Source organism: Cydia splendana, chromosome 5 (genome assembly GCF_910591565.1).
Source record: "Cydia splendana chromosome 5, ilCydSple1.2, whole genome shotgun sequence".
Classification (NCBI taxonomy): domain Eukaryota; kingdom Metazoa; phylum Arthropoda; class Insecta; order Lepidoptera; family Tortricidae; genus Cydia; species Cydia splendana.
In genome coordinates this window covers 22398363-22423394 of record NC_085964.1, presented here as the reverse complement: position 1 = coordinate 22423394, position 25032 = coordinate 22398363, and the positions used below count along the sequence as shown (strand labels likewise).

Below are 25032 nucleotides of genomic sequence, written 5' to 3'. Positions count from 1 at the left end.
GTTCGACCGTTTGTTAACGTTATAAAATAAAGCTAGACTCTTTGCTAAACTCTGTCCAGAGATGCCACAGTTGTAAAAAAACATAACTTTATGAAGTTTGGAAAATTTTGTTTAGATTTTTTTTTGAACTTGAATTCTTGCTTAAGGAGTTGTGAGGCAAGTCCTATCTTAAAAAATAATCTTTGGAAGTGATTAAAGTAAGTATTCTCGATCTTGATATTGCAGTTATGTACCTGACCTCTACGCTAAATTGTAAAACGCTTGTACAATTTAAATATATGTATTTAATTTGGATTTGCAGATGCTAGAAGCAGAAGATGAACGAACGATACTTGATTACCTTAATGAGGACTGCTGGCGTGCCGTGCTGCGATATGTGCCTGCGAAAGACCTCATAAGGACAGAGCGCGCCAGCCGCCGTTGGCAGGGGGTAGTGCAGACGTACTTGATAGGTAAGGAGTAGTTGAATGTCCTTAAATTATGTATTCTCAGACTGTGCTCCATGAATCACTTAGATTTACTGTAAGTGTTAAGGGATTGGAGCAACAGAGATCACTTACCTTAGGTTTGGACACAAAGTTAAATTTACCCAAGTACCCACAATTTGTGTGATAATAATGTCTTATAATGTTGACTTATTTATTTGTCATGTATGATGGCATACCATTCTCAACACTTGAAGTTGTGCCTATATATGGAAAATATTCTCGAGTTCCACATACAGAACGGAAAACATTCGTAACATACATAATGTTTTTTAATCTCACTAAAGTTGTGTTATAATGTTATAAATGTCTTAATAGATAAATTATTAACATACAATACAATGTCACTTTTTCCAGGAGCAGGAGTCCGTATTTCAATTGAGGAATATGACAGTGAGAAGAAACCTAACGTCTGTAGGTTGAAGCCGTCTTTGTACGAGTCATTTGAGAATTGGACCAAGAAACTAGGCTCCACAGTTGTGGCCACTTATTGCGTTGGTTTGGAGAGTCTGGCAGTTATCAAAAAAAATTGCCCTAACATAGAAGCACTGAAGGTAAATTATATTTATTAAAATTTAGCATTCCTGATAATGAAATTATTAGGTATATCGAGTGGCAAGAGAAAGTCGTTTCACTCATGTAGTATGTTTTATTGTCTATTCAGCTTCAGAAAGTGCAAGGCCGAACACCGAAACTACTGCGCCAACACAATCTGCGTGATAACTTTAAGTGCCTGAAACGGCTCACTATAGATTCCCGTGGCGTAAGTACTAAAGTACAGTCACCTGAAATAATACACAACCTAGGCCTAAACAAGGCCGCAAAAATATCTGACACGATCTTATTTCCAGAGCCATATTTTTGCGGCCTTCGAAGAGTAACATATTATTGCAGGTGACTGTACATACTGACACACCTATGATCTCATTCTCCTGTGCCCTGAAACATAGTACAGACAAAGTTTCCAAAAAGTTGGATAAGGTCTCGGAATTTTTAGGAAAGATTCACAAGACTCAAAGAAAACTTTCATTTTGAAAATGGAAAATTAAAGTTTCCGATTTTACAATTTTGGAAAACCCAACGACACATAAATTAAATAAAGTTAAACGTAGTTGTCGTAGGTATTGGACTGAAATATGATTATTATAAGTAGGCATCTCATCTACTAGCTTAAAGCTAAGAAACAGTTTGCTCCCATACAGAAATCAGGGACACAGGACACACCATTTTTGTATGGGAGCAAACTTTTTTCTGCTGCGTTATCGTACAAAATGTAACTTTTATCTGATCAAGTTGTTAATTTAAATGTGTTAATTAAATAGAGTCTGTGCGGAAAGAGAAGAGTCGTGAAATGTAGGGGAGCTCATACTTTCTACGACTCTTCTCTTTCCGCACAGACCCTACTTATGATGACGACCGGTCTGGTCTAGTGGATAGTGACCCTGTCTGCTAAGCCGATGGTCCTGGGTTCGAATCCCAGTAAGGGCATTTATTTGTGTGATGAACACTAATATTTGTTCCTGAGTCATGGTTGTTTTCTATGTATATAAGTATGTATTTATCTATACAAGTATGTATATCGTCGACTAGTACCCATAGTACAAGCTTTGCTTAGTTTGGGACTAGGTTTGATCTGTGTAAGATGTCCCCAATATTTATTATTTATTATTATTTATATGTCTTTCCCATCACGGAACAATGGTGTTCCGGACCTTTGGGAGGCGTGCGCGGAGCCGAAGCCAACACGTAGAGGCCCTTTTGACACTTTAATGAAATGTAAGGGGTACACCGAGCGGAGGCTGCCCTTGCCCGTGTCATGGGACGCACGCAGAGGCAGCACCCGCCAGGGTGTAAGGACTATTGAGAGTTGATGGAATCTAAAATGAACTAGGTTATTGGGTGAAAGCGATGGACTAAGAACTGAGCTATGGGGTAAAAAACCGGACGCCTGCCTAATAAAACGGTATGCAATTTTATTTCCGGCAGACGGTGACTCGCCCTCACAAGATGGGCCCCCACAAAAAGCGACATCTAGGATGGCTCAAGGGCAACACCGGTGTGAGCGGCTCAGGGGTGTCGAGAGGTGTGCGCCGCTTTCTACCCAGTGGCTGTTAACAGCCACTGTGCCAACTCGCGTCTTATGCATATTTCACTTCCACCCCTGGAGCTTATAGCTCTAACGACTCCACTCTGGCCGGCCGGCTAAGGCAAGCCAGAGGCAGAGAATCCTTATTATTTATTATTATTATGGATCTAATAATGCCCGTGTAAACAAAAAAGTCGAAAAAAATCTAATGGTTTTTGAAAAATCGATTTTTCTTTGCTAGGGAGTCCAGGGACACGAAAGCAGTGTTCTAAAAGTTGATTCACCCATTGATAGGGTAATTCGCCAGTAACTGGCCGCCCTAAGCTAAAAAACCGGACAAGTGCGAGTCGGACTCGCCCACCGAGGGTTCCGTACTTTTTAGTATTTGTTGTTATAGCGGCAACAGAAATACATCTGTGAAAATTTCAACTGCCTAGCCATCACCGTTCATGAGATATAGCCTGGTGACAGACGGACGGACGGACGGACAGCTAAGTCTTAGTAATAGGGTCCCGTTTTTACCCTTTGGGTACGGAACCCTAAAAATGAATTCTATTCACCTATAAACAGAATTCATTTTAATATAGCCAGTAACTGGCCGGTTTTAGTAATTGGCCACATTACTAAAACCGGCCAGTTACTGGCGAATTGCCCTATCTCTTTTTGTTGTTAAGCTGAGAGAATGGTAGGTACAGATGGTCAAGCAAATCGTGTCAGTAGAAAAAGGCGCCAAATTCACATTTTCTATGAGACGATATCCCTTCGCGCCTACATTTTTCAAATTTCCCGCCTTTTTCTACTGACAAGATCTGCTTGACCAAGTATAGATACTTTTGACGCAGTCTGGTCCGCTAGTGATGCTTACTGTACATACCACTGGAGTCAACATCTAATGCAATAATACTTTTTCCAGTTAACAGACAGCTGTGTGGACCAATTCGTAGCAGATAAAGCCTTGGAAGGACTAAAATTTTACTGTTGTGACGCTGTGACCGGTGCTTGCTTCAAAAACATGAACTTGTCAAATTTAAAGTCCCTTGAGATTGAATTGTGTAGAGGTTTTGAGGCCAAACACGTGCTTCCAGCCTTTGACCGCCTTAACGAGCTGACGAAGTTAAAACTGTGGAATATTTCTGGTGAATTCCTTGAGGGGATTCAGGTTGGGTTGGATAAGATGCCGAAATTGGAGAAGTTAGATCTGGATGATGATGAGAGAATGAGAGGGGAGTGTGGTCAGCAACTGAGTACGCTGACGCGGTTGAAGTTCCTAAGGCTGGCGTACCAGATGTTTGACGAGGACATAGAGGCAATAACGCGGTGCTGCACGGAGCTGGTGATTTTGGATTTGTCAGATTGTCGATGTGAGTATAATAACATCCTGCAAGAGTAATATATACCTAATTGGCTCTTCCTTGCCATACTAATTACACTCAGGCAAGCCAACTTTGTCAGTAGAAAATGACATGTAGGTAGGGCTGCCATCCCTCAATTCCGAACCCGGACAGACTAAAAAAACCCGGACATTCGGCGTAAATTGCGATTTCTCCCCGGACGTGTATTTATACGGTTTTTACCTACTTAGTACACAATAATGCCGGTAAATAATTAAATTCCGGATGGCCTCCAAACTAGGACAAATCCGGGGAAACCTACCAGTCTCATTTCAAACAGATAGAGAGAATCATACTGTCTTTGTCTTACGCTATGACCTACTAGCACCCAACAGAAAGGGAACAGACGAAAAAAAATTGCAACAAAATAAAAATCGGCTCTGACATGTGGTAAATAAATTGTGACAGCAATGTGGCGCCGCAGCGTGCGCTCGATATGGAAGAACGCGGGCGCGCGCCTCACGTCGCTGACGCTCGGGCAGTACGACGACGTGAAGGACGCCGACATCGTGGCGCTCATCCGCGGCTGTCCGAACCTCACGGTACTGTACTGTAGCCATGATACCGGGGCCGATATGGAGGAACAGTCGCCTCACGTCGCTGTCGCTCGGACAGTTCGACGGCGTTCAACCGCGGCTGTCCGAACCTCACGGTACTAGTCCTCTATTCATTACAACTGTAGCCCAACGAACTGGAATAGCTAGCCTGTAGATGTCTGACTACCTACAGTTCAAAAAAGTGTTTTGGCAAAAATTTCATTTTCGTTACAAGCTTTTATCGCTGACTGTACTTTTCTTTCAACAGGGAATATCATCGAAACAAATTCTAACAAACCCAAACACAATTAGGGTTTCATCTTTGTCCATTATTAGATCAGTATGTATGCAACGATGTATCGATCAAGTTATATAAAATCTCGTAACAGTCATAAAGCGCGAAGGTTCGATCTCTCATAAAAAAATTGAATCTCGCGACTCTTTTTCCTGACCAAGTTGACTCGTCAGAGGTACCCATGTAACCCTGGTATCCGTGTCCGTGCAGGAGCTGGCGGTGTCGGGCTCGCGGCAGCTGACGCCCCGCCTGCCGGCGCGGGCGGCGGCCGCGCGGCGCGCCGTGGCGCCCGGCCGCGTGCTGGAGCTCGATCTTAGCTTCACTAATCTCTCGAGCAGCCTTTGTGTGGTAGGTAGTTAGGTTCAGTCAGCAGCAGGTTGCTAAGCGGGCGAGGTGTTCAAAATTACCTTGACACGCTCTTATTCTCTTAATAATAAAGTCGCGTCAAGATCATTTTGAACATCTCGCCCGGTTAGGAATTCTGCTGCCGACTGTACCCTCGCAAACATCACACTTTATAACCTTCTCCAAGTACAGAAAATTAGCTTTTATTCCTTTTAGGGGTATAACATTTTATATACTTATAGAAATACCTAATGTAAGTTAAGCTGTTAAAGAAATACCTAAACGCATGTGACATTAGGTTAGTTACAAAAGTTGTTAGAACACCTTTAACCTTTCGAATGCCAAGAACACCTAAAGTCGTCATTACTAGACAACAGCTATAGGTGAACCGTATGACGTACGCTCTCAAAGTAACCTTTACAATTTCAAGTAAGGTTCTGCTTTACATTAGCTCACTTGCGCCCGGGTCCTTGGAGTGTCAGTGACGTTTTTGTTTATAAAGTGTTCAAAGGGTTAATACTGTTTTTTCTTGTTTGCAGGAAGATACCGATGCCGATGGACCATATCCTGAGGTTTTGAGAAAGAAGTATAAGGGCTTGGATATAACATTTTTCTAAAATAATTTAAGTATGTTATTTTAAGCAAAGAAAATACTTTATTCTATTAAAAACTAATATTGTTATTCTTTTTTACTGGGACTTAGTCCGGGGCAGGTAAAAAATTTCTTGTTCATAGCTTCCCGGGCGATATGGGCCGATACAGAATAACTGCAACCCGACTGCAATTTGTATGGGAACTGCACGCCGACGTTGCAGTTGGAGTCTGTCTCCATCCGTCCGTCAAGTTGCAGTCCGTCTGTAGCCACCCAAACTTAGAATCATACCAAAGAGAATATCATACCCAGGTAATAAACTAGATAAAATTTACTTATGTGGGCAAAAAGCATGAGTACCTATAATTTTTTTTAAGGTTCTTTTTCGAATTCAGTAGGGGTTGCTGGAGAGATGTTCTCTACAGCAGCCCCAACTTCATTTGGCTTATACTCCCAAAAACCAAAACTAAAGAGTAGTAACTATAAAATTTTATCTGCAGCAGATCAAGAATTTACAATTTTCGTTTTTGCGTTAGGCCCTCTTGTAGGTGCTCGTCATGTGCTATTTCAAATAAAAAATAGCTATTCTGGTGTTATGTTTTTTGATCACAAACAATTGGCCAGACGGACTTAGGGCCGGTACAGATGGACTGCAACTTGTATGGGAACTGCACGCCGACTGCCCGACGTTGCAGTACCAAAAATACAATACTTTGCAGTTCCCATACAAATCGGAGTCCGTCTGTATCAGCCCTAACATACCTACAGTATAACAAGTTAAATAAATGTTTGTGAAAACGGTTTGGAATTGTTCGGTAAATAAATAAATGAAACAACAATATTATTAGGTATATTATCTAAACTTTACTAGAGAAGTTGTTAATATCTTATTATTAACAACATTTTACACCATTTTTACAACAAAAACTTATCCTCTAACTCTAATCTAATAAATAAAGCAAAATACAGGAAATCGTCACATATCTCTTTATTCTTTATTTGCGTAGAGGTAGGTAGTAGTTTGGTTATAAGTTATAACTTTATAACTTATTTATAAGGCACTTGTTCTGCGCGCGGCTCCGCCCGTATCATTCGATTTTTCACTTCTCCCTCAGGGGGTGAATTTTAATAAAGTAGTATACCTAAGCCCATTTCTACGGCTAATGATAATGTTACAATCTCGTCAACCCGAATAATTAATCCTCACTGTGTTCAGTAAATTAAATGGTCGTTAAAGGTCTTGCCCTTTTGTTTTGTTGTCTAGGTGATAAAGTTGTTTCTACAGAAGCAACACCTATTCTAAACTAAAGGGGCCCACTGATTAAGAGTCCGCCGGACGGTATCGGTCTGTCAGTTGTTCGGAATCGGAACTGTCAAAATTTTGTTCTAACTGACAGGTCGATACCGTCCGGCGGACTGTTAATCAGTGGTCCCCTTTATCCTTTTACGCCATCCCAGTCTTATAGGCGTAAGCTCTTCTCAGGAATGTCGCAAGCTTTAAGCCCCCATTCCCACGGGCACAACACGCGTTAAAAAAGCTTTTGAATGACACAAGTGGATACATGTGTATTTATTCACACGACAACGGTGGCGCTTTTTATCAAGCGTTGTTGGATTTTCGACTTTAAGCCTTGGTCGTTAAATCGAATTTAGAGTGCGGACAGATTCAAGCGCTTTATTAACGCGCGTTGAAAAAGCTCGCGTGAGAATGGGGGCTTAGGGAGCGCTTTAGAACGTCTTTGCAGCGGAGAAATCTGGGAACTACAAGTTCTCTCCACATTCACGAATTGCGGCGAGTCCTTGAGTGTGGAGCCGATCTGCACGTTTATAGCACGTTTTATTATTTATTCGCGCCTTTTTCCCCGATTTTCGACGATATTTTGTCCAGCGTCAAAGAAATTAGCAAGTCAACTATCGACTCCGTTGATTCGAGATTCGTGTTCCCCGCAAGTTTGGAACGGGCTTTACCCTTGCATTGCGAATGCTGAATATAAGGCTGTACACACTCGCCGAGTTTTGTCAAAATACCGACCCAATCGGAGAAAGGCGAGACGAGACGGGAGTAGTGTACACACTTGTTATCGGTCTGTCTCGGGGTCTCTCGATGAGTGTGTACTGACGGCATTACCCTGTGAACGCCACGCCTATCGTGTGCGGCGGGTCATCGTGAATGTCAGGGCTATAACCGCGAAAATCGAAGTTCGTTAATTGCGGACATTTTTCTCTGTCACTCTAATTACGTCTTAATGAGAGAAAGATCCCCGCAATTTGCGAATTTCGTCTCGGCGGTTGGCCCCCTGAATGCACGAAGATTGATTGGGTTGTAGCCGCGCGCGTCAGTCGACATCTTTGGCGGTCAAAGTATTAAGGCGCAATGTAATTCAAAAGTGCTCATTACGTGCCCAAAATTCATCTCTGCCGTATTTCCTGTATTCGGCCTCCAGCTCTCTAAAATATTCCATGTCCGGGCTATCCAGGACTACAGTCACGTCTCCATACTCCACTACCGGCTTTATGCTCCGTGGATTTTTCTTGAGCTTGCACTGTAATAAGGAGACAAATCATTAGTATATACAGCAACACTCCTCCATCGGTGGATCTTATTACAAAAGGCAGAAGGTCCACCATCGTACACGTTAACAGTGTGAGCGGATGGTACTCATTATCCAAAAAAAAAACCTTCACTAGATAATGTGTTTTGACGACCTGTCTGGGCTAGTCGGTAGTGACCCTGCCTATAAAGCCGCCGGTCCCGGGTTCAAATGTGGTAAGGTAAGGGCATGTATTTGTGTGATGAGCACGGATATTTTTTTCTGAGTCATGGATGTTTTCTATATATTAAGTATTTATGTCACTATTATTTATATTGTTATCTAAGTACCTACCCACAACAAAAGCCTTATTGAGCTGTGGGGCTTAGTCAATTTGTGTATAAATGTCCTTTAATATTTATCTATTTATTTTTATTTATGTGCCATATGCGCCAGACCGATGGACTTACATATTATGGTAGGAAAATAGGAAATTACATCACAGGCACAGACAAGACATCCTCCAGACTGAACATAGTAGCGCTACCCCCTTTGCCACGAATATACGGTAGTTTTACTCCATTTTCGAGTCAAACTGTCTTTGTGTGATGTCCGTCTTTGAACGGACCAATCACGGCACGGGACTGGCTCACCTCGTCCCCCGCACCCCAGTATTTTTGGCAGCATCGGTTTCATGAAATAATTGCTCTAAACTCCGTCTAGAGGATTCCTAGTCTATGATCACAGGACTTCTATGTTATGACATGCAATAGATCTATGAAACGGCCAAGCCAAAGTTTTTAGACCAAGGGTAGGGTTAGTAAAGTCGGAGCTTTAGGGACTTGGCTTGGCTTTTGCTGAGATCTGATAACTTTTTACAGTAAAATCTAGTGAGTCTTGGCCGCAAATTTTACATTTTTTGGTATCGTCTTGGGTCGTTCCATTCGTTTTTCGTCAAGTTCTTAAATTAGTCCTATTCTGCTTTCGTTACTCATTCTACATTCGTCACAATCGTCGGTGGCTTTCAATGTAGAATGAGTGACGAACGCAGAATAGGACTAATTTAAGAACTTGACGAAAAACGAATGGGATGACCCAAGACGATAACTTCTTTTTTTATTAATTTGGAGATCCAATGTCATAGCTATGACACTAACATAGAAATTGTAATAGATACAGGAAGCCAATTATAGGAACTCACAGGTAGTGACGTAATACTAAACTAACAGGTACTACTTAACCTAAGGTTACGCACTATCACAGCCACAGATGTGAACAAAGCCGGTACAAATTATATCTACAGTAGAATCCGTTTATTATGACTCCGCTTATATTACTGACCAACCGCTTCTATGGCGTAATTACTGTGCGAAGTTTGGTTTTCATATAAAATTCTTTGTGGTAAATTCGGATGACTTCGCTTATAGTGACAAATCGCTTACTATGACCTAAAAATCCTATTTCCATGAAATTATGTCCGGTTATACTGACACATTCGCTGGTTTTCGTGGCCGTCACCACGTCTTTCCCTGCAAGGACGTTTGGTGCGTTCGTGACGTGTAAGGTATTTTAGTTTTGATTCTCAGTGACAAGTTGATGTTTGTTACACGTTTAATAAAACTCATTTCTCACAAAAGAATTTGAGATTAATTTGGAAAACAACAAAAATAAGAAGTTGTACAACTATGTTTTATATGACATCCGCTTAGTATGACGTGTTTGTCACTTCCCTTCGATGTCATTATAAGCGGATTCTACTGTACTTAATAAGTATAATTTGATAGTAACTAAGATACTAATTAACTAATAACATAAAGAGGACTAAAGGATGACTCACGTTAGATCGGGCCATGTCCGGGTCGAAGCTTCCGTGGCTTACTTTTCTATGATATGACAGGTGATCACGTGATGCTTTCAATAGAATACGATGCGACGTAAGCTCCGGCCCGGTCTAACGTGAGTCCACCTTAAGGTAGAAATATTAATAAGTAATACACAAGTATGTAATAAGTATCCAAGAAGGCGACAACACGCTCACTCAAAAGACTCGAAATATCTCTGCACTAAATTACGTCTCACGCTAGGGATTCCACAGATGAAAATATCAATATCAAATTCTTTAGATAACTCATTTAGGTTACGACTGGCGCGCGTTAAAAAACTATTCTGTCTATATTTGGAAGATGCATTTTTGATTGCTATTGGGGGATAATACCTTTTAGAACGAGAGGGAGTTTTGAAACACAGTTCACTCCATGAAATGTTTTTGGTGGGAGTGGGATATTTAAGCCTGGAGAGAATAGAAGAAGTTACCACATAATACTTGAAGTATTCCTTGGAAAGGTTTGTCATGTGCAGGTCGAGCCGCAGGCGGAGCCCCGGGCGCGCCTGGCGCCTCGCCGCCGCCGCTAACTTCAGCACCCTCAGCGATAACTCATACGGTCCCCTTACGGTCAGCGACTATCAATTGTAAAATTTTATTTTTAACATGGACATGGATATTATTAAGCATATTTTCCCGCACTAGTGCGTAAAATAGCACTTTTCGTGCGTATGTCAAAAGTTTAAAGGGCCATTATGCCTGCTACGAACTATACATATGATATGTATAGTTCGTAGCTTCCTAACAGAGCCGGACGGCTAATCCTATTGTCTATTGTTAAGTAAAACCGCACGTGCTACTTACCTGCAAAAAAAGGGTCTTAATTATTCTATTTGGCACCTGAGCGCGGGCTAGTCCAACGCTCAAAAAACCAATGTAGGAGATGCCGGCGAGTTGAACGGACCACACACATCGTAACAAAATTAGTTCATTTTGAATCTTATTGCAATTTCCATAGAAGTTGTAATTCAATTACCTAGGTAAAGTGAACGAACGATTTTTTATGCAGGAGGTTGTGGCACGTGGCACGAGCGGTTTTACTTAACGATAGACAATAGGATTAGTCGTCGGGCTCTATTAAGAAGCTACGAACTTTACTGTAAATCGTTGTAAGATACACGTGGGAATAGGTAATTCGCATTTCCTCTTTTCCGTACATGTATCGTAAAAAACTAATTTAACATTTTTTTTTCGTAAAAGTATTGGAAAATGGGTTTTATGACATACAGTCTATTCATTAAAAAACCGGCCAAGTGCGAGTCGGACTCGCACACAAAGGGTTCCGTACCATTAGGTATCTATAAAAACGGCCATCCATCCAAGTACTGACCCCGCCCGACGTTGTTTAACTTCGGTCGTTTGTTGTATGGGAGCCCCACTTAAATCTTTATTTTATTCTGTTTTTAGTCTTTGTTGTTATAGCGGCAATAGAAATACATCATCTGTGAAAATTTCAACTGTCTAGTTCAATTTCAAAATTTCAATATCACGGTTCGTGAGATACAGCCTGGTGACAGGCGGACGGACGGACAGCGGAGTCTTAGTAATAGGGTCCCGTTTTACCTTTTGGGTACGGAACCCTAACTAGTCATCTAAGCTATTATTCCAAAAAGTAAAGTAGGCATTACCGTAAGCTCAGTGCAGCGTTTGACGATGTTTACCAGGTTGCCATTGCTGAATTCATCGAACCTATGCAGCACGAGCTTGGTGAGCCGGTCGCCCGCGTGCCGGCAAATAGCTTTCACGGACACACCACTCAGGTCTGCGAAATAATATCGTTAAAGAAATAAAGTTCATTTGCACAGAAAGTAAAGTACAAAATGTCAATGGATTATTATTTTTTACTTTAATATATAAAGGCAAAAAATAGTATAGAAATATACTATTTTTTGCCCGCAACTTCGTCTGCGTGGAGTTAGTAATTTGGGTAGATTATTTTTACCCAATCTGCTTTTTAATGATTCCCCATACAAACTTCCACCCGCCCCTTTTCACCCCCTTAAAGGCTGATTTTTGTGATAAAAACTACCCTATGTCCTTCTCCAGAAATCAAACTATCTCCATACCAAATTTCATCTAAATTGGTTCAGCGGTTTAAGCGTGTTGAGGTAACAGACAGACACACTTTCGCATTTATAATATTATATATATATAGTATGGATATATAATATAAAAAAGGTTCCAAATCGGATCCTAAAAATTACAGGCCTATTTCTATACTGCCAACATTATCCAAATTGCTGGAAAGAATTATGAAGGATAGGTTAAGGGCCACCCCACATCTGGCGTCTTTCGGGCGTCGGCGTCGGTCAGCGCTATGGAAAATGACGTCGCTGCGCAGTTGCGTCGACGTTGCGTCGACGTTGCGTCGAGCAGGGCCATAGAGTTGTAGACGCCGACGAGACGCCGATGCTCGAAAGACGCTAGATGTGGGGTGGCCCTAACTAAACACCTATACCAAAACAAAATACTATCTGCAAGGCACTTCGGTTATCAAAAAAGCAGGGGTACTAAGGAAGCGATTGGTACTCTGATTGAGGACATAGTTCATCAATTGAATACTAAAAAAAGGGTTGTGGGCTTGTTTCTGGACCTGAGCTCTGCATTCGACTTAGTGGACCATGATATCCTACTGGATAAACTGGAATTCTATGGTGTCAGAGGCAAGGTATTAGCTTTGTTCCGATCTTACCTTCAGAACAGGAATCAATTTGTTGAAATAAAGTGGACTCTTGATAACAAAGAAACGACTCATAGATCCAAAATGACGAGACTTACAAGGGGTGTACCACAGGGCTCCATCTTAGTGTTAAGTTCTGGGGCAATAGCTACCAATACAATTGTCATTCGGCTTTTGTGGCCCAAAAAAGGGCTCTTAGAATAATAGCACGAATATCGCAGCTAACGTCATGTAAGAATTACTTCTCTGAGTTTGGAATTCTGACTGTACCCGGTCTGTACATTCTTATAGTGCTATGTGATTTGGTAAAGTCCTTGAATGAGATTGAAAACAAACAGCAACGGGAAGCTCGTCTTGAATGTAGCTTCAAGAAGGACTTGCCACTGACTGTCAGATCAAACCTCAAGGTATTTAAGCACTCAGCAGGTTACCAGGCTATTATCTTATTTAACAAATTGCCAATTGAATTGAAGTCGCTCACAAATGCCAACTTGTTTAAAAATAAATTAAAAGCCTACTAAAGAAATGCTTCTATTCAGTAGAGGAATATTTATTGGAGGACGATACAAGATATTAGATATCTACGTACCTAGTTTTGTATATGATAGATATAATTAATATGACATTATAATAATTATATTTGTATTGCACTTGTACTTGTAATTATATGTTGATAATGAATAAGTTGACGATGAAGTGTATGTAATTAATTAAAATAATGAGCATGGATTATTATGTAAGATCTAATTTTAATAATTTAATGTAAATATTTAATTAGGTTAAGATATTTATAATAAAATTTCAAACACAATGTTTATTGTTACATACATGAATGAATATATATATAATAGTATGGATTAGTATCGTCCAGGGGCGTATTTACCCAAGGGCCAACCGGGCCATGGCCCGGGGCGCCAACCCCCAGGGGCGGCATGAGGCGGCATATGCCGCCCCTAGCGGATTGCATTTTGTTTTTCTTCCTTGACTTCTGGGGCGGCGCAACGTACTGGCCCGGGGCGCCAAATTTTAAAATACGCCCCTGGTATCGTCATGTATCGTTTGTTGACGTATCTGCATGATAATTATTCTATTATTTTATGAATATGCTGTAATTACCTATACATCTATAGAGCGTCAAAGATCGCAGTTCCTTGCAGCACCTCAGCACGGCTTCCAAATCGGAGTCTTCCATTTCAAAGTCACAAGCAAGACTTTTCAATTTGGTTAGTTGACATAGCGGCTCAATTGTATCATGATTGACAGTATTATAACTGATTCCTAGTTCTTCTAAATTGGCCATCTTACCCAACACCTTATAAACTTCTTTAAAAATGTTATCAGGAAGACGATCCAATAGAAGTTCTTTTAGGTCTTTTAGTCGGTCTATGGCTGACAGCAAGTGGCTTGGCTCTAAATTTTCACAGTCACTCAAGGTGAGGCATTTTAACTTTGTCAAGTTAATAGTATTCAAACATTCACCAGTTAATCCAATACAATCTTGGAAATCTAATTTTGTTAGCTCTTTGTCTGTGATAAATTGGCTCACACAATTGTCATTTACCTGTAAACAAATAGTAATTGAGTTGTTAATTGCTACTGTGATGATAAAGGTCACTATTTTCTAGTTCATTGTCTTGTAAATGAAAATGTTGTCAAAGTGTCAAACAAACAATTAAATAATGACTCTTGCCCGTTCTCTCTTGCTCCCTCTTCTAGACTATGGTGACGTTGTGTATCTGGACCTTAATGAGGAATTGCTGGATAAACTTGAGCGTTTACAAAATGTTTGCATCAAGTATATATTTGGCCTCCGTAAATATGATCACGTCTCCAACTTTCGCTCCCAGCTCGGGTGGTTACTGATCCGCCGACGCAGAGATGTGCATGTCGTGTCGTTGCTGTTCAATATACTCTTCAACCCCCGTTCCCCATCTTACCTAACGGAAAGATTTAACTATCTGGCTGAAGGAAGTGATCACCGTTTACGATCTTGCTGTAATCTCACGCTTACTATTCCGCCTAATAAGACGCGAACATATGCAAATTCTTTTACGGTGCGCGCTGTGAAGTTGTGGAACGAGTTGCCCCTGTCGCTCAAGCGGTCCCAGTCTGTGGCGTCACTCAAGGCTAATCTGAAGAAGCTTTGGCTTTCCAATCAGCGTGATCTTGTTAAGTACTAACCTTTACTACTTTAAACTTGTATATATATATATATGTGTATTGTATGTATGTATGCTAGTATGTATTTTATGTATTTTATTCTATAATATTATTTATGTATTTTATGAGTTGACAATACGTTAATTTACTTTTTCTAAATATTATTGTACATCCCTTAAGTTTGTCTATCTGACCTAGCTGGAGTTTTCCTCTCATCTAATCGAAGGTTAGCTGGAAGAGATCCCTTATAGGGATAAGTTCGCCTTTGTACTTCGATTACTGTAATTTATTTTTGTAAACCTGTGTTGTGTACAATAAAGTGATTACGACTACTACTACTACTATAATGTGAAGTAGCATACCTATCATTAAAATCATAAAATTCAGCCTTTAGGACCTCATTGACTTTTAAGTGGCAATCATTTTTAGGGTTCTGTAGCCAAATGGCAAAAAACGGAACCCTTATGGATTCGTCATGTCTGTCTGTCTGTCTGTCCGTCCGTATGTCACAGCCACTTTTTTCCGAAACTATAAGAACTATACTGTTGAAACTTGGTAAGTAGATGTAGTCTGTGAACCGCATTAAGATTTTCACACAAAAATAGAACAAAACAATACATTTTGGGGGTTCCCCATACTTAGAATTTTTTTTTCATCAATCCCATACGTGTGGGGTGTCTATGGATAATGGTATTGAGGTTTCTAATATCATTTTTTTCTAAACTGAATAGTTTGCGCGAGAGACACTTCCAAAGTGGTAAAATGTGTCCCCCCCCCCCTGTAACTTCTAAAATAAGAGAATGATAAAACAAAAAAAAAATATGATGTACATTACTACGTTAGTACTCTTTATTATACTGTGACATTACCATGCAAACTTCCATGGAAAATTGGTTTGAACGAGATCTGAGTAGTTTTTTTTAATACGTCATATTTTATTACGTTACGTGCTGCTACGGAACCCTTCATGGGCGAGTCCGACTCGCACTTGGCCGCTTTTTTTTTCAGCATAAGACAATCCTAATCAAAACAAAGTATATACCTATGTCTACATAGGTACAGGCGTGGATCTCTCCGCGATTTCTTAGCGTCACTACATGCGGCCCCACGGAAGAATGAATGAGCGCGCCGCGCGTGTGCGGCCCACACCAATTTTGGTGTCTAGCTAGTAGTTGCCGCACACCGCTACGGAACAAACGCCTGCTCGCGCTTGCGCATATACATACCTATCTCTCTTAATAGACGCGTTTATGTTAGATAGTGAACCTTCTGTACCTAGTACTATTATTTATTCTGTGATAGGTACACTGGCATTCAAAAGTGCATGGAGATGTTTCAACTGTAATATTAAGGCATTACGGTCGACATCTATCCATGCATTTTTGAATGCCACTGTACCTATATAGTACTTACATGACTTCTACTAATGCGAAGATGTTGCAGATACTTGAAATTTTCTTTAAGGTTGTATGGGAGCACTTCAGACAAATCAGGCTCAAATCTATTAAACATCAGAGTTTCCAGTTTAGGGCAGTTTTCAACTAGTGTTTTTAAACTTTCCCAATTGTAGCAGAAGGCAGTGGCCACTGATGGTCCCAGTTTTCTCGTCCAGTTCTCAAATGACCCATATAAGTCTCTATGGAGCTTCATTTTATAGTTTTTAGTCTTTAATATAAGCACCCGTCCATCTTGAATTTCTTCTATATCAATATGGAGTCCTGGAAAGAATTACAGTTTAATAATAAACCTTGACTATTACTATTTTATTAACATGCTGTACTTGTTTTATTGACTTGTAAAGCAAGTTTTATTCTTCTAATGCACTAAAGGCTTTTACAGTATATCTGGTGCTGCAATAAGCAGCAGGTGAGAAGCACATTACGTGACTACATTGAAAATTTAAAGGACCATATTATGTACTGTAAAACATTGTACAATATGTACATGCGAACAGGTAATTCGCCACTCATGTTGATTCAGAATTCCTATTATTCGCATTTGTATCGTAAAAACTATTAAATGTTCATATTCATGAAAGATATGATACTGGCCTAGCCTTAGTTGCCTTAGTCAACAATTTAAAAGTATAGCCATTAAATCTATGACATCGGTTACTCACTAATTCTGGAGTCAGTTCAGTCATAAGTCTTATTCAAGTTTTGACTGATGCCAGAATGATGGAAAATGGACATGGTTACACAATCAGTCAAGACTGACAACAGACTGATAAAATTACGACACAGTTGCTGTTTGGACACAGAACGCAACACAGTCATTTAGTCTTGTCTAATATGGTGACTGATGCGAGAATTCCACAAACCGGTTACACGATCAGTAGTCTCCTATCAGTTTTCTGTCATTCAAAATGGACTGATGAATATTATCTAAAATATTAAATTTTCATCAATCCATCAGTCCGAGTGTTACACGATAATTCTCTCATCATTCTGACCAGAATGATGGACTGAATTGACACCAGGCCCCAATTTCACCACGGTGACAGGTGCGACAATTGTAAAATCACTGTTGCTGACGTCACAGGCATCCATGGGCTACGGTTACCGCTTACCATCGGGCGGGCCGTATTCCTGTTTGCCACCATCATTGTATTATTTAAAAAAACTTTATTATATCGGAAAAAAACAGATATTTCTTTTGCGAAGTTTCTGACAATTGTCAAGATTTAGAAGAATTGTAGGTAATTCTTGACAGGTAATGAGTTATATGTCGGAATTTCGTGACAATTGTAGTGTTTCTTGTGACAATTGTCATAAACTTAGCAAGAGAAATATCTGTTTTTTTCCGATATAATAAAGTTTTTTTAAATAATACAATGATGGTGGCAAACAGGAACACGGCCCGCCCGATGGTAAGCGGTAACCGTAGCCCATGGATGCCTGTGACGTCAGCAACAGTGATGTTTTACAATTGTCGCACCTGTCACCGTGGTGAAATTGGAGCCAGAATTAGCGTGTAACCGATGTCTATCACACAATTTCAAATGTTCCATATTAATCAAAATGTGGACCAAAAAATTCAGCATAAAAATAAATATGGCCAGTACAATTTAAATCTATTAAGGTTGTATGTGGCTACTTGTTTTTAGTCAATAAACTGTATGTACAGTCAGCTGCAGAGAAAAGGTACCACCCCTGCATACAAACTTCTATGCACCTCTCTCTGCAGCTGACTGTACAAGAATACTTAACGTACATAGAAGATATATATTGTTAAGATCATGTTAAGATAAACATGTATGAAAAAGGTTTCTTTCAAACCAATGTTATGATTCTATGCCTTACTTTAGATGTATTTACACTTATAAACAGTTCCTAACCTCTCAAGTATGTCAGTACCACCTCCCTCCATCCGCGACTGACGCTCTCTGTCCTCATGATGTCCCGGACCGGCACATACCGCAGCACGGCGCGCCAGCAGTCCTCGTTCAGGTAATCCAGGATTGTAGAACTCATTATGAGCTTCGGCGTCTAACATCAACTATGCTTGTAATTAATTACTGCTCACATTCCAAGTAGAAGTTACAACTTGGCTCTTAAGTCATATGAACACAGAATAATTAATCGTACGTACGTGCTACGTGCTAAAATATGAGAGACAGAATTTTATTCTTCTACTTTCAAGCTGTGTATTGTTTATATTTAAATAGTTTCAAGTAGGTGGCTAGGAGGCAAAACAAAAGTTAACTTAAACTTTACTCACTTCTATTTCTATAATAAAAGTCAAGTTGACACCGACACCTATAACGATATAACCGCGAAAATCGAAGTTCGTAAACCACTCACTCCTCACTCCGCGATTTCGTCGCTAGCTAAAAAGTAATAATAAGTATGTGAAGGAAGTGCATGGACAGGCTCGGCTCAGTTTCCAGGAGTGGGCATTGCATGGTAAGCTATCTCAAGGCCCTCTCTACGACAAGATGGTGGAGACCAGGAGGAACTTTAAACTAAAGTTGAAATGGTGCCAAAACCATCAGGAGCAAATTAAGATGGATATGCTGTCAACTCACCATGTTAACAAGAGTTTTGGTAAGTTCTGGAAATGTACTAAAAAACTTACCCCTGAGCCGGGTCGGGCAGCGAATATTGATGGTCTAAACGAACCGAGTGTAATTGCTAATCATTTCAAAAATGTTTTCAGAATCGAACCCCCACAGCGCTGCGCGAAGGGGCGGATGCTCGATGCAAGTAGTCGTGATCGACAACCGATAACCAGTTTTACAGCCAAAGAAATAAAAGCAGTATTAAAAAGCATGGTTAGAGGGAAGTCACCTGGTCACGACGGTCTGAGTATCGAGCACCTGCAACACGCGGGACCTCACCTGCCGAGAGTACTGGCTATGTTTTTCACACTTTGCATGAGGCACTCTTACTTACCTAATGACTTGACGAAAACAATAGTCGTTCCTCTCGTGAAAAACAAAACCGGTGACATAGCCGATAGTTCCAACTATAGGCCCATCTCGTTAGCGACCATAGTAGCTAAGGTACTGGACAGTTTGCTTGATAGAATACTTACGAAGCATTTCAAGTTGCACGACGCACAATTTGGCTTCAAAACTGGCTTGTCCACGGAGTCCGCGGTGTTGTGTCTCAAGCAAACTGTACAGTACTACACTGATAGGAAGACACCAGTGTATGCGTGCTTCCTAGACTTATCAAAAGCTTTCGATTTGGTTGCCTACGACGTTCTGTGGAGCAAGTTAGAGTGCGAGACTGACCTGCCTGGTGATGTTATTGACATGTTTAAGTACTGGTACAATAACCAAACGAACTTCGTCAGGTGGGCGGACTCGCGCTCGGACTTGTATCGGTTGGAATGCGGTGTAAGGCAGGGGGGGCTGACGTCACCAAAATTATTTAATTTATATATGAACACGTTAATCGTTGAGCTCAGCAGAACCAAAATCGGATGTTCTATTGATGGAACATGTGTCAATAATATCAGTTACGCGGACGATATGGTGCTGCTGAGTCCATCGATTGGCGCTCTCAGGAAGCTAATCAGTGTGTGCGAGGACTACGCGGGGGCCCATGGACTCAGGTACAACTCGAAAAAGAGCGAGTTGCTAGTGTTTAATCCGCGCGGTAGCAAAGTTGACACAGTGCCGCCCGCTACACTAGGCGGAACGCAACTAACGCGAGTGTCAAAATTCAAATACCTGGGTCACTGGGTCACTGACGATCTTTCGGACAACATTGACGTGGAAAGGGAGCGTCGGGCATTGGCGGTCCGGAGCAACATGTTGGCGCGCAGGTTTGCGAGGTGTACTACAGAAGTAAAAACGACGCTCTTTAGAGCTTTCTGTCAGTCATTCTATACCTGTAGCCTGTGGGTCAACTATACGCAGCGGACCATCAATGCCCTCCGAGTTCAATATAATAATGCGTTCAGGATGCTGTTGGGATTGCCGCGCTACTGTAGTGCGTCAGCCATGTTCGCAGAGGCGCGCACGGATGGTTTTCACGCCATTATGCGTAAACGGGTCGCCTCGATGGCACGCAGGGCGCGGTCCAGCTCCAATAGCATCCTCAACGCATTAGCAAACCGTTTAGACTGTCCACTCACTAAAGTGCTTATCGCCCTACATGTCAGGCCCCGGATTGTATAGCATAGTTTAGTTTAATTTAATAATTTATACTATTTAATTTTCAAAATTTCAAAATTATCTATCTGGACATGCTTATATTATATTAACCTTGACATACCGACTTTAAATTTATATTTGTTTTTATTTTAATTTTTATTTAATTTGTAATGTCTAAATGTGAATTTTGAATTTTTGAATTTTAATAATTTAATTTTATTATGACTTAAGTGTTAAGTTAATTTAATTTAATGAATTTGTGATTTATTATTTATTTTTAATTCTTTTTGTAATTTTTATGTATATGGACTGTTTGTCTGAAATAAACGTTACATACATACATACATAAAAGTGAGCTAAAAGTACATCCGTTCGGCCCCAATTTTGGGGAAAGCCAGCCGCGCGTGGCGCTGTCGCCACCTAGCGGCCATATCTATGCTGATCGTAATGGTAGTAACACACTATCGCACCGCACCTCGACCTTACGATTAGGTAGATTGACGCCAATTTCATAAATTCTGATCAAATCGGTCGATTCCCGTCCCGTCCTGTCTGGATGCCATTTTGATTGTAATAATATTTTAAGCAGGCCACACTAAACAATCGTTGTAAAAAAAAATTGGATCTTTGCTTTTGCTTTGACTTATGAATGTTTTGACTTTTGATAGTGCTTGCCGGCATGGGGCGTCTCTTGTTTTATTTACTTTAAATTACTAAAAAGTTGACCTATAAAAGTGAGTTAATTTTAAGCAGCAGTAACAGAATCCTTTCATCAATAAAAGTGAGTTAAAAGTACAGGTAGCTTTTCAAATTGTAGTCAAATTAAACTGTGTCGTGTCTGCCTAAGTATTAAGCCCTCGTAGGCGAGCGCGGATCCGCGTATGAGGAAAATATTAGAAAAAAATAATCACGTGCCATGAGAGGTTAAACGCTTTTTTGAGATTTCGTATGCGAAAATTGGTTAATGAAAATGGTGACCTTAATAAATATCTAAAACACAGATTTAAATTCTTGCGCACGGATCTGTGTCTAAGCACACGAACGAGGGGTTTAACGATTATTGTAATTGCAGATGTTAGAGGCAGAAGTAAACAATGACCGGACGATTCTGGATTACCTGAATGAGGACTGCTGGCGTGCCGTGCTGCAGTACGTGCCCGCGCAGGACCTCATACGGACAGAGCGCGCCAGCCGCCAGTGGCAGGCGATGGTGCTGACGTACTTGCAAGGTAAGGAGTATTTAACTGTACAGTTAGCAGCAATAACTGCTAAGCGGGCCAGGTGTTCAAAATGATCTTGATACGACTGTATTGTTAAAAGAATAAGAGCTCGTCAAGGTAATTTTGAACACCTCCCCCGCTTAGCAATTATTGCTGCTGACTGTACTAGTAGCATGTTAAAATAAATCCTAACAGTACATGAAACACATAGGATGTTAAGAAAAACATTTTCTCAGATTTTTTGTGCTAGTTTTTATAACTTTTATACTGTGATATCATATCTTACGAAATAGTGGGTAAAATCTTATTGCCACAATAATGAACATTAGGTAAAAATTATTATTAGCTAAAGGCTAAATAATGAAAAACAAAGGTAAAAATTTACTTAGAAAAGTTGGCAACTTATACAACATTCTCTTTAACAGGAGTCCATATCAACATTGAGAAAAATGATTGGAATAAGAAAGAAAACCCGTTAAACACCTGCACCTTAAAGCCATCAGAACATAAGTCCTTTGAAAGTTGGATCAAGAAACTAGGTGCATCAGTTGCATCCATTTACTGCGTCAGTTTGGAGAATCTAGCAATGATCATAGAAAATTGCCCCAACTTAGGATCCCTTCAGGTATTAAATCTTCTACCATGAATTCCATCTTTTGAAATTTATTTTATTTAACTGTGCCAGAGAGTTTGAATAAATTTAGTCAATTATGATCTTTCTATCTATATATCTATTAGGCCTTTTATTCTGAGTTAGAGTAAGTCTCTTAGCTCAGTGTGCCGCTTGGCAAAGGCCTCCTCCAGCTCTTTCCATTGGGGTCTGTCGTGGGCCACTCTTCCTCATATGATCTTTAAAATATGAACTGCTTATTAATGAATAATTATTATTTGCACAAATAATAGCATACAAAAGACATGTTGCATCCCCAAGTAGTAATACTAATATCTATCTTCTATCCGCCCAGAGGCGTATAAAAAGATCTCTCATATGATTAATTCTAATTTGAATTTTTGTTTTGACAAATCAAAATTGCTTTTGTCTTGGCAAGTTTTGATGTGTGGCAGCTAGAGATTAAAAGTAATATTAATATTACAGTTGTACCGTATTGAATGCACTGAATCTGAACTGCGCCCGTACAATCTACATGACAACTTCAAGTTCCTGCAGCGGGTGTCTTTCTATCGGTGTTCTGTAAGTACTAAAATAATCACTAATAAATGCACAACAAAGACTTAAGTTACTAGATTTTCCTTTCTTGCCAAGCCAACATATAACAGGCGTAAAATTTGCTGTAGGGTTAAATGCATTTACTGCCAGAAAAATTGAAAATATTAGAACCTGCCGGCCTAGCCAAGGTGTCAATCACTATCGCTTTGATAATGAAATGCTTTGTCTCTCTATCACTCTCCTATATTCTTCGAGCAACACCGGCTTCCGACACGTCGGAACTATGGAGCGTAACCGATTGGCATGTTTGCTACGCGGCCTGAGTGGTGAACTGGAAAGTCAAACGCAATTTAGTTTGTGATCCTTAAACATATACATATTTTTTTTTTCAGGTAGGGGACACCACTTTCAGCCAATTCATAGCTGACAAAGCCTTAGAGAAAATAGAATTCCGCTACTGCCGTTATTTGACTGGCCTTTGTTTTAGTACTATAAACACAACAAATTTAAAATCTCTCGTCCTTGAATCCTGTTCCAACTTGCAGTTCATACAACATTCAGTCGCTGATCACCTCGGGGGTCTGACTGAACTGAAAGTGACTAGAGTTAATAAGGAGATAGGTTACGATGTGCAGTTTGAGTTGGAAAAGATGGCTAAATTGGAACAGTTGGAGCTGCAGTGTTCAAACATGATCCACGGTTTCCCCGAGAAACTGGGCCAGCTGCCCAGGTTAGAGCACCTTGGTTTGTCATTTTATCTGGATGACTGGGACTTGAAAAAGATGTTGCAGTGCTGCGGGGCGCTGAGATCCTTGGAGTTGTTGGACTGTGAATGTGAGTAACTTTCTAGCAATTAAAGATGCAGCCATTGAATGTTTGACAATTATGTAACTTATTTTACAGACAGTGACGGGTTCGTCAGGGTGATCAGTGAGCACGGCGGGGCGCTCACGGCGGTCAAGCTGGACAACTTCAAGGCTAAGGACGACGATGTGCTGCAGCTCGTGAGTGGGTGCCCCAAGCTCGAGGTACTTACTGAGGTTATATGAACTGATTTGTGAAGTTGGGGGTTATAGACTAACCCCCCCTTCCTTGCTTCTTGGCCATCGGTCATATCAACTGTCCAAGTTCTTGAACCCTTTCTTTTTTAGGGAGGAAAATCCATTAGGGACACCTCCACACCGCAGGGACAGTGCGGAGGTTATGTCGGACTTTCACCGACTAAAAATCTCCCAGTTGTCCTCCTCGGCGGATTTCGGACGGCTATGGGATCTCTAATGAACGCGCCAGTGCCGTCCTAGCGTTATGCCCCTTTGTGGGTCCCCTCTTTTTCCAGTCGCAGTCCCTAGCTGCGACCGTCTCCGACCCCGAGAACCCCTTTTAGTCGCCTTTTACGACAGGCAGGGGATACCGTAGCCGTATTTAATTTTCGATTTTTTTTTGTTCTTTATTGATTACATAGTTGCACCAGTAGGGAGACACTTCTGACTTCGGTCGAACTCGGCTCTGTTCGGCTCAGCATTGCTCCAAGCAATTATTAGTGTTGGCACCACTTGACTTCCTTTTGACGACTACAGATAAGATAATCACTTGAATTTTGACAACCCTAAATAGCCGAAAGTTATAGTGCCATATATTAGAAAGGGATAGCATGATATGACCCTGAACCGCTGTCAAACTTCGGGTTTGTAGGAAGTGTCCTTTCTGTACGGTAGTACTATTATTTATTCTGTGGTTGCACTTTATGTTTATAGTTGTTGAGCATCGCAGGCGCGACGTTGTTCACGCCGTCACTCGCGCCGCGCACGTTCGCGGCGCTGGGCGCGGGGCGGCGCCTGCGCCTGCGGCTCGCCCGCGCCGACCGAGGGGACAAGTGGCGGGTATGTATGACAACATTCACGACCCAAGCTTCACCATATCCCGGAGTTTTGGGTGCGGGAATGTCGTACACTAGCCAAAAAAAATGGTAACAATTGTACAATACCTAAATAAAGTTATTGATACACAAAATCATTCCCGCACTAAAAACCGAGGGAGACCAAGATCATATCTTTGG

The 25032-nt window shown here is 40.8% G+C and overlaps 2 protein-coding genes across 2 annotated transcripts; both read left to right on the top strand.

Annotated features, from left to right (window-relative positions):
* Positions 1 to 95: 95 nt before the first annotated feature.
* LOC134791155 (uncharacterized) lies at positions 96 to 5818 on the top strand. The gene is made up of 8 exons (XM_063762173.1): positions 96 to 197; positions 302 to 452; positions 843 to 1039; positions 1150 to 1248; positions 3485 to 3932; positions 4371 to 4504; positions 5004 to 5141; positions 5678 to 5818. Exons 2-8 carry the CDS (start codon positions 302 to 304, stop codon positions 5753 to 5755), a joined length of 1245 nt encoding a protein of 414 aa, XP_063618243.1. The 5' UTR covers positions 96 to 197; the 3' UTR covers positions 5756 to 5818.
* Positions 5819 to 21268: 15450 nt separating this feature from the next.
* On the top strand, positions 21269 to 24030 carry LOC134791154 (uncharacterized). The gene is made up of 6 exons (XM_063762172.1): positions 21269 to 21369; positions 21661 to 21817; positions 22234 to 22433; positions 22905 to 23000; positions 23369 to 23810; positions 23880 to 24030. Exons 2-6 carry the CDS (start codon positions 21661 to 21663, stop codon positions 24023 to 24025), a joined length of 1041 nt encoding a protein of 346 aa, XP_063618242.1. The 5' UTR covers positions 21269 to 21369; the 3' UTR covers positions 24026 to 24030.
* The last annotated feature ends 1002 nt before the right edge of the window (positions 24031 to 25032 follow it).

Coding starts and splice junctions, on each gene's coding strand:
- LOC134791155 (XM_063762173.1), top strand. CDS start 302: ATGCTAGAAGCAGAAGATGAACGAACGATACTTGATTACCTTAATGAG. Junction 453..842: donor AGTGCAGACGTACTTGATAG/GTAAGGAGTAGT, acceptor CACTTTTTCCAG/GAGCAGGAGTCCGTATTTCA. Junction 5,142..5,677: donor TCTCGAGCAGCCTTTGTGTG/GTAGGTAGTTAG, acceptor TCTTGTTTGCAG/GAAGATACCGATGCCGATGG.
- LOC134791154 (XM_063762172.1), top strand. CDS start 21,661: ATGTTAGAGGCAGAAGTAAACAATGACCGGACGATTCTGGATTACCTG. Junction 22,434..22,904: donor CCAACTTAGGATCCCTTCAG/GTATTAAATCTT, acceptor TTAATATTACAG/TTGTACCGTATTGAATGCAC. Junction 23,811..23,879: donor GGAGTTGTTGGACTGTGAAT/GTGAGTAACTTT, acceptor CTTATTTTACAG/ACAGTGACGGGTTCGTCAGG.